This window comes from Megalopta genalis, chromosome 10, assembly GCF_051020955.1.
Source record: "Megalopta genalis isolate 19385.01 chromosome 10, iyMegGena1_principal, whole genome shotgun sequence".
Taxonomy (NCBI): Eukaryota; Metazoa; Arthropoda; class Insecta; order Hymenoptera; family Halictidae; genus Megalopta; species Megalopta genalis.
In genome coordinates, this window is record NC_135022.1 from 14183984 (window position 1) to 14201622 (window position 17639).

The following is a 17639-nucleotide window of genomic DNA, read 5'->3' on the forward strand; positions in this document are numbered from 1 at the left end:
GCAACTATTTACACGCGCCACAGACGTAAGCGATGTTTGTATCCCTGTCATCAACTCCGGCGTGTGTGTGTGTGTGTGTGTGTGTGTGTGTGTGTGTGTGTGTGTGTGTGTGCGTCGGTCCAATCTTGACATTCTAAACACCGGTGGCTACTCTTCTGCGAATTCTGGGGCCATATACGGCTACAGAAGATACAGATTTGGTGCCGGCACCGTCTTCCTTTCACCGATTGTTCTTTCTCTGACGGAAGGCGGCCGTTTTTTTTTTCCTCTTGAGGTCCGATCATTTCTCTGGTCCGAACTATTTCGACATTCGTACACGATTGTTGCGTGTCCCTACTTCGCCCTACAATAGAAAATTCTATCTTTGAATGCAGAAAACGGAGGGAAACCTGACTGAAATCGTTTATAGTATTTCTTAGTTTCGAAGAAGATCACGATACTTTCATAGAACAGTGTACCCTGTTCCTGGGGAGCTATCTTGCCCTAGTTTCCTTGTGTGCAACATAGTTTTCCAAAGAGACAGATCTTTCTCGAGAGGAACCGTTCGAGAAGCTACGATTTCCGACAAAATCCAACTAAGCCGAATTCCGGTCGAACACAGGAATGTTGCAAAAATCGTCTCTCCCTCTCTCTCTCTCTCTCTCTCTCTCTCTCTCTCTCTCTCTCTCTCTCTCTCTTTCTCGCTCGCTCGCTCTACAAAGACAGGGTTGCCAAACGTTGACTTCCTGTTCACGTGACTTTTAAAGAGCTATCTGCTTAAATGTCACCGCATGGCATTTATACGTGGCATAATTCCAGACTGGTTTCTCCCCTTCGGATCCCAGGGTTACTCGGTAATACTCGATGGTCTCGTTATCGATTGAATTATTATGCCTGGTTATTGTTCGGACCCCGTTTCGATCGGCGCTCGTCACCGACCGATAGGTTATGTTGGCAACGGTGTCCTCAACGAGAAACGCACTGTTGACGAGCGTGCGATTCGAATGTGTATTATTTAAACGCTTGTTGTCCGAGCATTGTTGTCCGCTGCATCAGGGTCTGGATCTTGGCTGCGCGTCAATACGCCGCGTTCTATGGCTAGCGAAAATATTCACGAAGTGTCGTAAGACACGCCAGTTTCGAGTACTTCGCTTTTAATAAACGATCGTCCGGGTCCAAATTTGTTGGTGCCGCAAGAATTCAACCGTGAATTTGGGAAAGCACACCGACCGTTACGATTCGTGAAGCCACGCACAAGGAACCTATTCGACTCTCCAACGGGGATCATTTGTTCGTACCATCAACGGGCGACAGTAGTAAAGATGGATGATGAGCCTTACCAGGCAGTAGTAACCTAAGGCTATTTTACGGCCCCTGCATTTCAGGATCGAATATGCGCGCTCTCGCCAAGCTGCGACAAGCCCGAACCTTTACATCTCTTTTATCCAATTATTGTCTTACCGTTGCACACATTGCCATCGACACGTTCCCGGAAACTTATAAAAGTGAAACGAAAAACTGCTACCTGTTCAACGATCGTTGACACGCTTCGCATTCTATAGTGTTCTACTTTCTTAAATATTATTTCCATGACTTAAACAATGCGTGCCTTGGCCAGGATAGCGTCACAATGTTCGAAGGTGTTAGGTACTAATGTATTTAACCTAGCACCCACAACCTCACTTCTCCCCTTCCCTGACGTAATGCACAATCTTCTTGATCGTTCTTTTGTTCGGTAACTTCTGTTTTCCTAAGCCGTAGAATTGATCCCAGACCGATCTGGAGACCTTATTTTTTTCATTTTCTTTAATGAATCTTATCTTCGTAGATTTTGATCTTTTCGCGGATCCTGTACACCGTATCTGAGATGTGCCCGTTAGATGGTTTTGACTCTGACCGATCCGAAAGTGATTTATACATCTTAGTTCATTGATAGTAGATTATTGCACGATTTGTGTAGAGTATTGTTTGTCCAGAGTATTGCACGTGAAGTGGTAACAAACATTGTGTATATGGCAATCTAGAGTAATCGATTACCTGTATTGTAAACGATTACAGAAGTTCGTACAGAATCCCGAATTTGTTGAATGGATAATGTAATAATTGTGATCGTGGAACGGTGAAACGTAGCGGTATAGCGTTTAGTCAACACAGAGGAAATTCTTCAGTGAAATTTCGAGCAACGTGTGGACCCGTGTATTTTTGACAGATTCAAGAGCGAGCAGCTGAGTGGTTCAACATATCTGTGTCTGTACCCGCGTTATTCGGGGACAGTATTTGACGCGTGCCGGCACCGTGCTATAACGAAGCAGGCTACTATACGGAAATAGATGTAAGCCAGTAGAAACGTACCAACGGTCACACGCAATTTTTTTCTCAACGACTTACCTCTGCTTTATGCACGGTCACCATTCGTCCGAGAAGACAAGACGTTGTGCACCACGATGTAGCACCGCATCTTGTCGTGGCTACAGGCGACGAATAATGCACCGTGACGAGTAGTGACGATCGGTGACGAACAGTGACGAGGGCACCGTACTACCACTTGTTCCACACCAAGCGCTGCAATCGACGTTCACGCGTCTATCGATTAGGAGATGGACAATGTAGCATAGTCTCAGCTTAGATGCAACGCGAGAGGAGAACGGTTCCGAAGTGGTTCAACATTTTCTCAGCGAAACTCCGTGGCAATTTGAAATCGAGTATAGCGCACAGTTCGAGCCGTGGGATAGTTTAACACCGGAGTTGAAAGTCGGTGAACAGCATTTTTATTTCACGTTCGAGTCGTTCGAAGCGGCAGTGGTAACAACAGATGGTAACTGGTAACATCGCCGATCGTATATCCGGTAGCGATGGCGATACGAATTGTACTACTGTTATAGCTGGCCCACGACAGCGAACAGAGGTATTGTTTGGACTACAGCCAGATATGCGCCTGCGTGGGGAATTACTGTAAAGCTACCCTGTCTATCGCGCGTGAGATGAAAACTTGACCTCCATCTATGCCACTCGCTTTCCTCTTTTCGCGAACCGATAGCTCGATATCAATTTTGAATCTGTATAAAATTTGCGCGTGCGCACAGCCGGCTCCCGGATGCGCAGGACGCGCGAATACCTAACGAAAACCATAGACTTTATTTTAATCAACTTTTCATTGATTTGTGTTCGGTATTTGTTCGAGCAGCAATGGAACGAGAATAATTAATGAAAAATAAAACATTACATTGACGTATGTCGCTTTTTTCGATCAGCTCTTTTCGGTTTTAAGTTATGTCTACACTTTTACAACATTTTTATGGAAACCTTTCTAACAGAGACATACGCTTTATTTATTTGAATATTATTATATGATGACAACAATACGATAGTGTCTAACTTTACGAATTAAACATTGTTTATTTTATTTTACTACAAATTTGTTATATAAGAAAATCAAATGAAAACTATATAAAGTATTAAATATATGATAAATATATGATTCAATTAAATTAGACGTAAATGGTGGCGCCATCCGGCGATGAAGTTAAGGAAGTAGAAAGTCAGAAGTGTTTAAATTTTGTCAGATAGACCAAAATTGATTTCTTGATGAACAATTTAATTATTATAGTACATGTATAGACTTCTGTTGAACTTGTAATGGCTTGTATGTTCTGTAATAAAGCAATAACCTCGGACATGTAATAAATATCAAAAACATTGTCGTCGTAGTTTATTATTTAAAAAATTTCTATTTTTGTTATGATCAGGTGATATATCAGAAGAAGATACCAGAAGACGCTACAAGGTGTCTACCAGAAATATCGGGATCTTCAAAAATCCATTCTCAATTTTATTAAATAATTGCAACTTTTTGAATCAATTTGCTTATGTGTTACTTTATTTAACTATTTAAATATAATTCATTATTATACACATTTTACATGAAATAAATTAATGTGCAATAAATTAATAATAATGGATTAATAAGATAACGTTAAATATAAATATAAAAAATTTTATTTACAGTGATACATATATTTCTTTGTATTTTCAGACATAAATAGTTTTCTCGATATATAAATAAATATTTTCATGATGTATGTATCGTTTTGTTAATGTGAATTATATGATTCTAAACAAATTGAAAAATTTGTTTATTTCATATGTATTTGTACACATATTTACAATATGATTTCCATATTTTTAGTATCTCCAATGAAATAAATAAATAGTTAATCTAGATTTAATAATAGATATTAATTTGTATATAGAGCTACCTTTTTAGTAAAAGTTGTAATTAGTCATTATTATTTCTCTCTGTAGCTGATTTCTGATTAGTAACACTAAACATAACTGTATAATTAAACCAGTCTTTGTACATTATTTACTTTATATAGAAATAGCTGTGGCTCTAACAGCTGCGCTTAACAAAGGATTTGGGTCTGGTTCTTCTGTCAAAATATTAACCTTTACCCATTCCCGCCGTTTATTACTTTGTCGCAGTGCATCAATAACTGCTTGAACATACAAGCCATCCTCAAAAGTTGATGCAGAAAATACTGGTTCCTTTATCCAACCTTTTTTATCTTCCACAGATTGAAAAGCTTGCCTCAATGCAGAAATCATATTTCTTAGCCCCTTGACATATGGTCTTGGAATGGAATCGGTAATAGGAAATGGTATATCTTGCAGATCATCTGTATCATGATATAACATTTCTTCTTGCCCATTTCGATAGCCATATAAATCTCCACCACGTGCAAGAAGATGATTACCACCTCCGCATATCAATACCTCTTGAGAAAGTTGACCTTGCAAGTGGTTGCTTAAAGTTGCTGTTACCAATGTACCACCACTCAATTCCATTTGAAAACTACAAAAGTCTGGTGATGTCACATGCCTTATTCCATTTATATGCTTTGTAGTTTGGGTGAAAGTACGAACTACTGCATGTACTTTTGAGGCATGTTGACCAGTCAAATGAAAGATTAAGTCTATTACATGACTCCCTACTAATGCTAAAATTCCTCCTCCCATTGTATCGTCGCACAACCAATCATACCCTACAAAAATATACCAAATTATAATTGTATGAAAGTTCAGAATATTGTTTACAGAGATAATTCATTTAAGTACAAACCATTGTGTAATAAGCTGCCCATATGTACTCTAACTTCTACAACAGTTACAACACCACCTAAATATCCCTCTTCTAAAGCCTTCTTCATGTCAACAAAAGCTGGTAAGAATCTTAAACTATGATTGACAATACTTATTAAAGAAGGGTAATACTGTGCAGCTCGCACCATTTTTAAGGCTTCACTTTGACTTAACCCAGCGGGTTTATCACATACAACATGTTTTCCTATGCCTAAAGCTTTCACTGCAATCTGTGCATGTAAGCTGGGTGAGCACATAATAAAAATTAAATCAACATCTTTCCTGAGCAGCACATCATCTATTCGACTAGTATGAAATGGTATATCTAGGTCAGTCGCAACTTCAGATACTTCTGTTAATGTGCGGCCCCAAATAGCTTCAATCCTAAAGCCCTTTTCTCTCAGAAATGGAATAATAATCCTTACAATGCTTCCAGTACCAAAAACTCCAATACCAGGCAATGTCATATTCAGTTCTTAAAATTTCTCTTCGCTAGTTTTATCAAATATTAATATTTTCGATCGAAGTAATACTTTTAATACTTTTATAGAATACTTTCGCATTTGTTCTATCGGTATTTTTTAATTGTTATCTTTAGTATACATAACAAACAAAACATTGTCAAAAGCTATGTATATATACGATAACCAAGTAAGAATGCAATATTATATTTTGTTCGGTACGGGTAGTGTTTCACGAAGCTATTGAAAGTACAGTATGTAATACTACAAGTTTTGCAGGACTCCCCGACCGAAACGTGCTCCGTTAATGAAAATAGGTATAAAAATTTCTTTGCCCTGATTGGCTGATGATTCAATGCTGAGACAACGTAGGAAGTAAGAAAAGCGTGCAGGAGTAGATCCCATTACCGTATTACCATTACTGTACAAGTTTTGTTCCAAGTTGTACTTGTTTCTGATTGATCCGCGTTTTCGTTAATGACTCCTCAACAAACCCCTAGAGAATATTTTCGCTGAAGAAAACAATTGAAGGAGTTACAACATTTTTGGAACAGACGCTACAATTTCTACATTTATCCAACATATATAATATAGTAGCTGCAACATAAATTGAGAATTCCCATCTTCCTGCAGTAACAGTGTCACCAACTGTCTGAGTTCTAAATTTAAGGCTAATTTCCAACGTGTTTAAATCTTACATTTCATAAAACTTAGTGTAAATAAATTTTAGTTGTGCTTTTGATAAATTTATACGAATTTAAACAGTACTTTATGAAAAGATCTATATTTTGTTTAAATATTTGTTTACATTACAAATCTCTTCATAAAATATAAAAATGTAAGTATCTAAGTTTTACTTTGAGCTCATGGTATATATACACGATCAAAATAATTTTTGTTATAATATTCTATTAAAAAACATGTAGGTATATATGTGTGTATATATGTATATATATATATATTTATTTATTTATTTGATAGACACTGTTTTCTACTGTATGTATTGCGTTTTAAATATCGCCGCGCTTTCTAACGTTTTCAATTTCTCATATGCCATCTCTTCGTTCTCTTCCTTTCAAAAGGCCGATATAAAGGACAGAGATGTTAACTTAAAGAAGTAGCAACGCGGGTTAGAAGCTCTAAGATTGCGAACGAGTCGTTAGTTCCATTCACTTGTCAGTCATTTTTTATCATTGATTTTCCGAAGGCACTCGAAATAAACCGAACGTCGACGATGGTCGTACTCTGCGCCCTGCGCTAACCTGTCAGTTTGCATTGCGCAAAGATGATAGATGTTTGTCACGTCCGTTGTATTCAATTAATTATTTAAATATGTAAATATGCAAGTGAACCACATAAACCAAGGGTCACTTTACTATTTTTTACTTTAAGTTTTTTATTCAAGTGTAAGTGTCGTAAAGTCATTCAACGAATAAAACATGACAGAAATTCGGAAGAGAATAATTGTCAATGACGATCAGGTAAATAGCTTTTTTCTATTTTACAAGTCTCATTGAGTTCGCGTCACTGTCTTTTTGCTGGTTTGTTTGCTTCTCTCTGTATCATTAACTGTAATTTGTCCTTTATGATATACGTATTAAATTGAATGACAACTATGACAGCTACTAACAATAAATCATTACGGCTAATGCACACCGTCGCTAATATTATTTTTATGATATAGCTGTCGGAATGCGTCTGTAGCTATACGGTGTTTATCATAAATACTTTCTTTATATAATTATATTTTTGGATCAAATGTTTTTTTAATGTTAGTTTTACATTAATTAATTCATTGATAATATTTATACAACATATATGTATATATATATTTACTCCCTCAATTGTAAGATATAATATTTATACATAATAAATCCTAAACATGAAAATTTTTATATATATAATTAGTATTTTATACTCAAAAATATATAATTCATAATTTAAAAACACACACACACACACACGTTTGTGTAATTAGTAATATTATGCTTACTATAAATTTTAATATTTTATTTGTAATAAGAATAATTATAAATGGCTAGTTCTATTGTCATAGTTAATGAATATATATATACATATGCTGTTATTTTGAATATAATTTTCACGTTTGTTAGAATTTGCATTCTTTTACTTTTAATCTGATGGAAGTATTACTGAAGAAATATATTTCCTGCTATCTTCTTTTTTTAATCTTCTTTTCTAATGTAACTTATATCTATACGCTAATTGAGATAAATGCAAAATCATAATGTGTACAAGTAATTATATTTTTTCTATGAATTAAATATCACAATTAAATGTTTATGATATTCATTTTTTATTTCAATTTGATAACATCTAATACTTTTTATCTAATATTCTAATTTTTCAAACTCGTGCTCGATAATGATATTAATGAACTACATTAATATTATATTATACAGAAGGAGGATGTGGAATCTGAAGATGATGCAAAGTTGGAAGTGGAGGAGATGACAAAAACCCTCCCACAAGGAACAGATCATACTCCTCACATTCTGGATTCGGCTCTTTCCGGCTTACCTGATCGGTAAAATTCTCCTATGTACTTCCATAATTATTTGAGAATAATATGTGCAGATTAAATACTGCAATGTATATTTTTACATATAAAAAATTATTTAATATTTTAGCTGGAAAAATTGGGTGATTAGAAGTATTTTTACACTGTTTATGATTGCTGGATTTTGTGGTATTATTTATATTGGACCATTAGCACTAATGGCTACAGTAAGTTCTTTTTCTCTCTTAATTGAATCATTTATCAGATAATATTATATATTTCATATATTTTAATAGACGCTGATTGTACAAGTGAAATGTTTCCAAGAAATTATTAATATTGGCTATGCTGTCTATAGAATTCATGGTTTACCATGGTTTAGATCTCTATCATGGTATTTTCTAATTACGTCCAATTATTTCTTTTATGGCGAAAATTTAATGGATTATTTTGCTGTGGTTATTAACCGAACAGTGAGTACTATCATATAATTTTATATTTCATATATTAGCACTAGAGTTATAATGAATGTCATAATTTAATTGGATATCATATTTAAAGAAATTACATTAAACAATTCCAATACTGTAACCTTGGAGTTTCTTTGTGACTATGTCATGTAAAATATAAAAAAGATTTTTTACCAATCTTCTAACAACAAAAATAATAGAGGTGTTCATGTTTCATAGGTGGTTCATCGTGTAAATATAATTTGAACCATGTTTTGATCCATATATGAACACATATATGGATTGACATAAAATCAATGGTCACCTTTGAGTATTATCTTTATATAGTTTATATGGCTTCCAGTTCTACTTTTTGAGGCTTCTATTAGATCTATATACGATCTATATATGAAATGCAGTATTTTCCGCATTAAATACTACAAACAAATTTAGAATCCATGACATTTTACACATTTTTAATTTTCTAAATATTTCAGACATTTTTAATAATAAGTTTTCTTATTGTTTTAGGACTATTTACGTGTACTTGTTACCTATCATCGTTTTATTTCATTTTGCTTATACATTGTTGGTTTCGTATGGTTTGTATTATCACTTGTAAAGAAATACTATATGAAACAGTTTTCCCTATTTGCTTGGACGCATGTTGCTCTACTTATTGTTGTGACACAAAGTTATCTGATAATTACGAATATTTTTGAAGGCTTGATATGGTAAGTCATTTATTTACATAAATTAATATTGTCTTGGGATTATTTTTTTAATGACTATGTTTCTTTTGTCCAGGTTTATTGTACCAGTTAGTATGATAGTAATAAATGATGTAATGGCTTATATGTTCGGTTTCTTCTTTGGCAAAACACCTTTAATTAAACTGTCACCAAAAAAGACTTGGGAAGGTTTTATAGGTGGTGGTTTCTCAACAGTAGTGCTCGGTTTAGTGGTAATATATCAATATTTCTATCGAATTAAATTACATTCTTGAGAACAGAAATGAAAGAAAGAATATTTCAGATATCATATATCGTGTGTCAGTATCGCTACTTTGTCTGTCCCATTGAATACAGTGAAGCTTTAGGACGAATGACTATTGATTGTGAACCATCCAGTTTGTTCCAACCTCAGGAATATGCCTTGCCTAACAGTTTGCAAGTTGTATGGAAAGTGGTAGGCAATTCATTTGAAAATTCAAAACGCAATCTGCATTTTGTAAGAACATCTTAAATAAGTTCTATTTCTCCTTTTCCAGGTTAGTGGAAAATCTACAATAACATTGTATCCATTCTTACTTCACTCGCTGTCAATGTCAATATTCAGTTCTGTAATCGGACCATTTGGAGGCTTCTTTGCTAGTGGTTTTAAGAGGGCATTTAAAATTAAGGTATTTTTTATTTTAAATACAAACTTCATTGTAGGTGATAAAATGCGTTTCATTTCATATAGGATTTTGGAGATGTTATCCCTGGTCATGGAGGAATAATGGATAGATTCGATTGTCAATATTTAATGGCAACATTTGTGAATGTTTATATATCTTCATTTATTCGAACTGCTTCACCACAAAAACTTCTCCAACAGGTAAAATATTACAAATTTGTATTATAATAGTTGGTACTGCTATTGTCTCAGCTCTTTATTATTTGTTTATTATGTATGTATATGTGTAAATACTGTAGTATGAATTATTTTTTTCTATTCAATGCAGGTATATAGCTTAAAACCAGAACAACAACTGCAGTTATTCCAAACGCTGAAGGATTCGCTAGAAAACAGAGGTTTATTAAATATATATTAATATTCCACCACCAATTGAGATATCTAATTATAAGAATTTATTTTTAAGTAATACAAAATGTTAGAAAAGACTAATTCTAACAATTCTAACATTTGTTCGAATATTGTGTGCAATGTATGTTCGTATAAATTGCATTAACAATATTAATCGTATCTTCATATTAAATTATAACGGTAAAGTTTATTTTATAATTAGAAGATTAAGAAACATGCCATGCAACATTTGCAGTTTTTTTGCATTCCGCAACAAACAGTCCATTTTTTATCGAGGAAAAGATATTTGTCAAGCTGTGATGATGATAGAAATTCAATTGAGAATTTCTTTTTTATCAAGTAAACCAAAGAATGTTGAAAACACTGTGTGTTGTAAAAGAAAAACTTCCAATTTCTTACGGATTTTTTAAGTACATGTTTTTTTCTCTATACAATACAAAATATTGATAAATTTATCAATGAGATCAATCGATTTCTTATAAATATGTGTCCAAAACCGGATCGTCTCTAATTGAATCAGATCTCAATGTATTTTTAAATCTTAATTGTGCATTTAAGATCCATAGTTTTAGAAGCGAATCTCTTTCACAATCCATATATTTCATACATATATTTTAAACAAAACATAACTTACAATAGCTAGATTTATTTGAAAAATCATCAAGTCTCCATATTTTTTATAGAATATTTCTAATTGTACAACAGGAACGTGAAGAGTATTTCTTTAGCTTGTCTATAATCTACACATTATGAATGTGTAATTAATGTGTATAAATTAACGAGGATAAGAAAATGAACGAAGGTCATCTTGCTTTCCTTATACACAATACTAATTTTGAGATTAACACATTCGACGTAGCATCTTTACGAAAATATAATCAAAGTTTCACAGAACATAGTATTCTCGTATATACTAATAAATAATTGTACACATATTTTATAAACAATTATAGTACTTACGAATTTAACAAATGTATGTTTCTAAACAGTGCAACTCAAAACATTGCTACGTTTTAATTGTAACTACCAACTGTAATGACGGAAATAAGAAAGAAAGTAACTTCCATATATTTTTAATTTTATTACAAACAAGAATGAGATAGTTAAATGGAAATGTAACTGTTTTTCACAGTAACTATTTTTTTATTTAGAGCTCGTAGTTCTTTTTTTATTTAGGTACTACAAACGATTTTTGTTCCATACATCAGTAAATGAAGTCATGAAATAGTCTAAAATATTTAATAGAAGATTCATCAATTTTACTATATTTACGAACATTTGAAAATATTAATATAAAATATTTTGTTCCGAGCTATTCCCTTAGATCTTGAAATTGTGCCAATTGTTTTTAGAAGTAAGCAAATCTTTAAGAGAATGTTATACAATTGTAGAAAGAGAAGAGAGAGAATGTCAATCTGGCACAACTAGTAATATTTTCGTGTGATTACATTACATTTCCAATTGAAATTTTATATGTGTTTCATAAAGTTGATTGATGTATGCTGTAGAAGCGAATTACACAACGTACCTAATTCCAAATTAAAGATTTGTGCTTTCCTTTGTCACCAAATGCTTATATCTTAAGAAGTATTTCAATGTTAAAAATATGATGTTAAATATATATGTGTATATAGAATGACAGAGAACAGTAATATATAAATAGATGAATGTAAGTATATTTATTTAATAGAGACATATAACAAAATATACGTGTTTAGATGGAAGATTTATGATGTAATAGATATATTATTACAACCGTAGATCCTTAAATAAAGGTGACCTAAATGTAAATATATGATAATATATATTATGTAATAGCAAGAGAAAATAAAGGAAGTTCTTGTAAATGTTACTCTTGATGTTTAACTTTTATCAAAGACTCTTATAAGAATCTTCTCTTTACCTCTTCAGCTTACTTAGAAGGAGAGTATAATACCTTCATTATCTATAAAATATAATATTACAGAAGCAAATTTCACTACAGAAGTTCACCTGTAATTTCCTCAATTACTTATATTTAAAAAAAGATGTTATATTATTAATACTAATTCTACGCAGTTGGAGATCATATACACAATTCGTTTCTTGTTTTTTCTGTACATTTATTTTTTTTTTATACATAAAGAAGAGTTATCAGTCTCTCTCTTTTAATTTAAAACTAAGTTTCACAAAATTCAAAAATGTTGGGATTTCTGAATTAGATATTGTTACCCAATACCATTGTCCGATTATGATACAATTTGTATATTCCATTGGCACAATTTGTTTATTATTATATGTAAAATATACAAAACAATAAGTGGTATCTAAAAAAAACGCAGTCTGATAACGTTTTCTACAATAACTCGATTTTAGTGGTCGGAGGACCACAGAAGAGAAAGCGGTATCGGTAAATACCTGAAGGTGCCACAAATTTATCTTATCCCGATAAGGTCATTCTTTGTTGCATTGTCAGCGTAGACTGCACAATCTACGCCGTACACTCCGCGACAAAAAGGTAACACACTTTAAGAATAAGTAATTTTTGTTTATTTAATATTACAATGAAGGTCTTGTTTTTGTACAAACTTGCAAAATACCACTATAAACATACACGAGTGAAATAGAATCAAATTCCGTCAGACCAAACAATTTTATTTGAAAAAAAATTTTTTATGGGAACATAGTGCAACAAAATGATAGCACATTTAACTAAAAATTCTACATAGCAATAAATCAACGAATGATATTTAATGCTTGATATTTTATGGCACTTCCTTTACATTTATTAACAAATCTTTGGCAAAGATTTATAGAGTGCTTTTATTTTATACATGCTTTTTTTTTTCTTTTTTTGATTTGGCAATGTTTGAAATTGCCAATCCAAAATACGATTTTTTCTCGAGAAAAGAATTCTTTTACTAAAGGTGTAAAAATACAAGGTGTCTCTGAAAGTATGTACAAGCGACCTGTAGGTGATTCCTTATAAAAAAAAAACATGAAGATTTGTTGTGGAGTGTGAGTAGATGAACGTTTTTTATTTATAACGCTTTACATATTATTCAGTAAATAAAATCATTTTTACATGTACTGTACGCTTTATCTGACAGGTATGTTCGAATGAAAAGGGATGACATTTATTTTTGCTAATAATCTATTAACTTTCGTAAATAATTTATTAATGAATATACAAGATTTACTATACTTTTATTTATGTTTTCTATGTTTTATCATAGATGAGTACACAATATATATATATATGACATTTGTTTGTAATTGATAAAATTCCATTTTCGAGCGTATTAGTAGGGCTAAGTCCAAATCAAAGAAAGGAAAATTCGAGGGAAATCTTGCTTTGCAGCTAGCATGATAAGAAAACACGGTACTTGGTCTACTTCAATACTTCAACTCATCTGTGATATTTGATTTTAACTCTACTTATTAGCTATTTATTGATGTTAGAAATATACATATGTATGTGCTGATAAGATAGCAGGCGAAGATTTTACGGGACAAGGGAAACAAATGATGACCCAGTTTTTCACGCTTTGTCTAGAACCTAGGGTCTTGCTTATTGAAATATGTAGTCGCAAGATTTTTGCGCTAATCTGTATTATCGACTGCTTCCGTAGCTATGGTTCTGGATCAACGTCTACGCTTATGAATTATCGATCGATGCGTTCTATCCCACTTAGTCATACGCACCGTATTCACTCTCTTTGTTGTACGATTATTACTGTAGATGTGACTGTCTAGGCCAATAGTAGGGTAATACTGACAATACGTGTGAGGCGAGGTGGAGCTACGCGTTACAACCAATCGTACCCGCATTCTTTAGGCTCGCCATCTCCTCAGCTCTGCATGTATCCACATAAACATTGAGTTCTGTTTTTGGAAGTGGGTGATATTTCATAGAAGCTTCATTTGGCATGTCGATTGATCATCACAGTGGCAAAGGTTATGCGCCTTTGCCACAAAGCATAAGCAACACTGATACAGAGGATGAAGATTGTTTGCCACAACAAAACGAAACTCCTAAAGAACATACAGATGATGCTTTAGCGGTAAGATGAAATTCAAAAAGATGCTTTCAATCTATTATATTCGATAAGATGAATAACGTTTAAAGCATACTAAGTTGATGATTCCAAAAAGATGTGAAAAGTATTATATGAACAACCACACATAATATACACTTCCATGGAAAGAGCATTGATCATCAACAATATATTTATTTTAAGCATAATTCGAATGGGAAACGAATATTGAGTTGTATAAATAATAAATGACTATAGTACATTTTTAAACGCATATTCATATTTCTCAAATGCAACAGTATTTCGATAGAACTTAGTATTCTGTTGTCTTGTGGCATAATAATAAAGCTGTTTCAAGATAATATTTATTACTTCCTTTGTTCTATATTATCTGGAAGACTTTCTAATTATCAGTCATTAAGATAAAAGTTGTAACATTAGAGCAAGGCAATTAAATACTAATCAATGAAATTATATCCTGCAGTGCTTATTATAGAACACATGTAAAAAAGTTATACTTTATTTATATTATGTTCGTGCGATAGAAAGTACATTTACTTTCCATGAAGAATGTAGAAAGTATGTTATGAACTTTTTAAATTACAGGAATCAACAATAGTTCATGAAAATGGAATATATTATCCTTTGGATGAAACAAAAAATGCAACGAATCGGATGAAAAATGGACAGAATATGCTTAAATATTACAGAGACGACATACCAATAATGGTAATTGAGGGGAATGATCAAAATGATTTATGGAAACCACGTGACATGTCTCCCCTTCGCCGATTCTGTTTGGTTATATCTATATTACTTTGTATTATAACAATAGTTGTATTTTTATATGTTTTACCTTGTGACAATTCAATGGTTTGTGCCACAATTTCTGAACCTAAATCATCAATATCATGGCATAGAACTTTACATGAATTAGGTATGTATGATAGAATATGTTATTTTATATTTTTATTTAAGAATACTTTTTTTATTTTAATTGTTTATGTTTTCAGAATTATATGGCCCTATCTCTATCATTCAAGATAAACCGTCTAATCTCATATTCTTTGTTCGTGGTCAAAAATACAAAGGAAATGACACAACTGAAGATCCGGGACAAATATCGGCAGGGGGAGGAATAATATCATTGCAAGAAAATAGTGGTTCACCATTATGGTTAGTTTCATTGAAAAGATCACCTACTGAAATAGATTGTATTACGGTTGATACCGATAAGTCTGGAAAACCAGATTGCATAGTTGCTGGTGATCAAGGCCTCTTAGCTAGTATCGAGCCTATTGCAGGCATTATACAATGGAGTTCAAAAATTCATACATATGAAAAGTTACCCCTAATTTTGCCAGATATTGATTCAGATGGAGTTGCGGATTTTTTAACTATAGAGGTAGCAATAAAAAATATGCCTAATCTTGTCCTTTTATCTGGAAAGACTGGTAATCTTTTAGGAAGATATTCAACTGAGAACTGTTCGTTAGTTCTATTAATGAATTCTATTTCCAATGATACTATATCTTATGTTTGTAATGAAAATAACAGAAAAGGTAAGATATAACTTATGTTTTAAATGTTGATACTGTGTGATATGCTTCTATATGGATTTGTTTTATTTTCTTTGCAGATATTGTGAAAACAATGACACTTCCTGGATTACTTCATGCTATGAAATTACCAGAGTTATATAAGCAATCTGTAGCAAAATCATCAGCTCCGTTTCGTATGTTTCAAACATTAATGCAACACGATCAGGAACATAATTGGAAGCCTACATCGTATCATAATTTAATTATAGAAAATGAAGGTTCGTGTCCTGGAGAACTTTGCAAAGCTAGTATAAAGTTAACGTTAACTGGTAGCCAACCAATAACTATATGGGATCATGTTAGTCCAAATTCTTTTGTATCGAAACCAGCTTTCCTAGTTACATCTGGGGGTCCTTACAGTTTTGGATTTGCTATCAAGTTTTGGCAATGGCTTGACTCCATAACTGAACACACGAAAACAGTATCTACTATTACAGAAAAAAGATTAATAGAAAGTGTCTTAGTAGTATTTGTTAACTACACTGATATTCAGGTTATGAATGCAAGTCAAAGTGATGTCATCCAGTTGTGTGAAGGAGCAGATTGTCAACCAAATTTGAATTTGCGTGCTCGTTTTAGTTCACTTAAAATCGATTATACAAGCGAAGACGGATTCCCAGAATTAATAACTTATTGGTCTTCGTATAATGTAGAGTCACAAAAGGAGCTTTACTTGACGTCTAACGTTCAAGTTGTAAAGTTAGATTCCATCGTGACTAGTCTGCCACGTATAAGTGTTTAATGATTTTTATGTTTACTTAGTAGCTGTACTTGTTTCTAAATACATTACTCCAGCTTCACCACCCAAAAGCAAGCATAATAAACAGCAACGAAACGGATACATATGTCCGCGAATATATTTAAGTGAATTTATTGTTGAAGGTGACTGGTCATGATTCTCTTAGAGCTAGTCAACACATTTAAGAGTAACAGAACAATGATTTTTGCAGTTGCCTAATTTATTATAAAATCATCTTTCAAACAATAATTTTCGTACTAAGCGGCCATTGTTATCGTCTACATATTTTAAATGAACTCTCAATGGTGCCTTGCAAAAGTTATATAGAAAAATTATGAGTATATGCAAAATCTAAATTTGCAAAACTACTTACATGTTATTAGAGAACATACTACATGAACGTTTAACAAAGTGCTGAAAGAGATAGCAAAGTTCCTTTTCTAATATTACTTAACAGTGTGTGTGAGACTTTTTTTATGTAAATTCATTATTCATCTCGAATGAATCGTTTCCTACAAGGAATAGAGCTTATTGCACACTAATGCTAGTGCAGCCTAATAGAAATTCAATAGCGAATAAAAATCTAATTCTAGTCAAATTTGTATTATTCTATTCGTTTTATTTGAAAATTATGTATTTATGCATTATTGTAAATTAATTATTCATCATTCCAAAGTGTAGCGTTTTTTCCGATTTTTTGCCTGTGAGTGATTTTGTTTCTAAATGAAAGTATACCAACCTTAAAATAAACGGTACTAATTGTATATGACTCTATAGATTGTATTTTCTTAAATACATTAAATTTTGTTGATTGTTCAAATGTATACTTCTTTCTTGAAATAAAAGAATTTGAATGAAAATAGCCGCGAGCATTGTAAACTTCTCCCAAATCTCAATACATAAAAATGTTTGGTAGGTAGCATAT

The 17639-nt window shown here is 32.6% G+C and overlaps 4 protein-coding genes across 5 annotated transcripts in view; 2 read left to right on the forward strand and 2 right to left on the reverse strand.

Moving 5' to 3' along the window:
- Shab (Shaker cognate b) overlaps positions 1–2959 on the reverse strand; it is a 141685-nt gene extending 138726 nt beyond the window's left edge. The window contains exon 1 of one of the 2 annotated variants that reach the window (XM_076524906.1): positions 2368–2959. The gene's annotated coding sequence lies outside the window, so the exon portion shown is untranslated. The remainder of the gene's footprint in view (positions 1–2367) is intronic. The other variant, XM_076524907.1, reaches the window with a different exon arrangement.
- A 392-nt stretch (positions 2960–3351) lies between these two features.
- On the reverse strand, positions 3352–6159 carry LOC117220066 (glucose-fructose oxidoreductase domain-containing protein 1). The gene is made up of 2 exons (XM_033469728.2): positions 5099–6159; positions 3352–5021 (listed from the first exon to the last, which is right to left on the reverse strand). Exons 1-2 carry the CDS (start codon positions 5583–5585, stop codon positions 4348–4350), a joined length of 1161 nt encoding a protein of 386 aa, XP_033325619.1. The 5' UTR covers positions 5586–6159; the 3' UTR covers positions 3352–4347.
- Positions 6160–6777: 618 nt separating this feature from the next.
- Cds (CDP-diacylglycerol synthase) lies at positions 6778–12210 on the forward strand. The gene is made up of 10 exons (XM_033469533.2): positions 6778–7060; positions 8003–8127; positions 8231–8327; positions 8397–8573; positions 9081–9283; positions 9357–9513; positions 9585–9737; positions 9820–9951; positions 10014–10148; positions 10276–12210. Exons 1-10 carry the CDS (start codon positions 7019–7021, stop codon positions 10363–10365), a joined length of 1311 nt encoding a protein of 436 aa, XP_033325424.2. The 5' UTR covers positions 6778–7018; the 3' UTR covers positions 10366–12210.
- Positions 12211–13451: 1241 nt separating this feature from the next.
- LOC117220322 (uncharacterized) lies at positions 13452–17574 on the forward strand. The gene is made up of 4 exons (XM_033470194.2): positions 13452–14401; positions 14981–15311; positions 15388–15936; positions 16014–17574. The coding sequence occupies exons 1-4, from the start codon at positions 14267–14269 to the stop codon at positions 16715–16717; spliced, it is 1719 nt and encodes a 572-aa protein (XP_033326085.2). The 5' UTR covers positions 13452–14266; the 3' UTR covers positions 16718–17574.
- Positions 17575–17639: the final 65 nt, after the last annotated feature.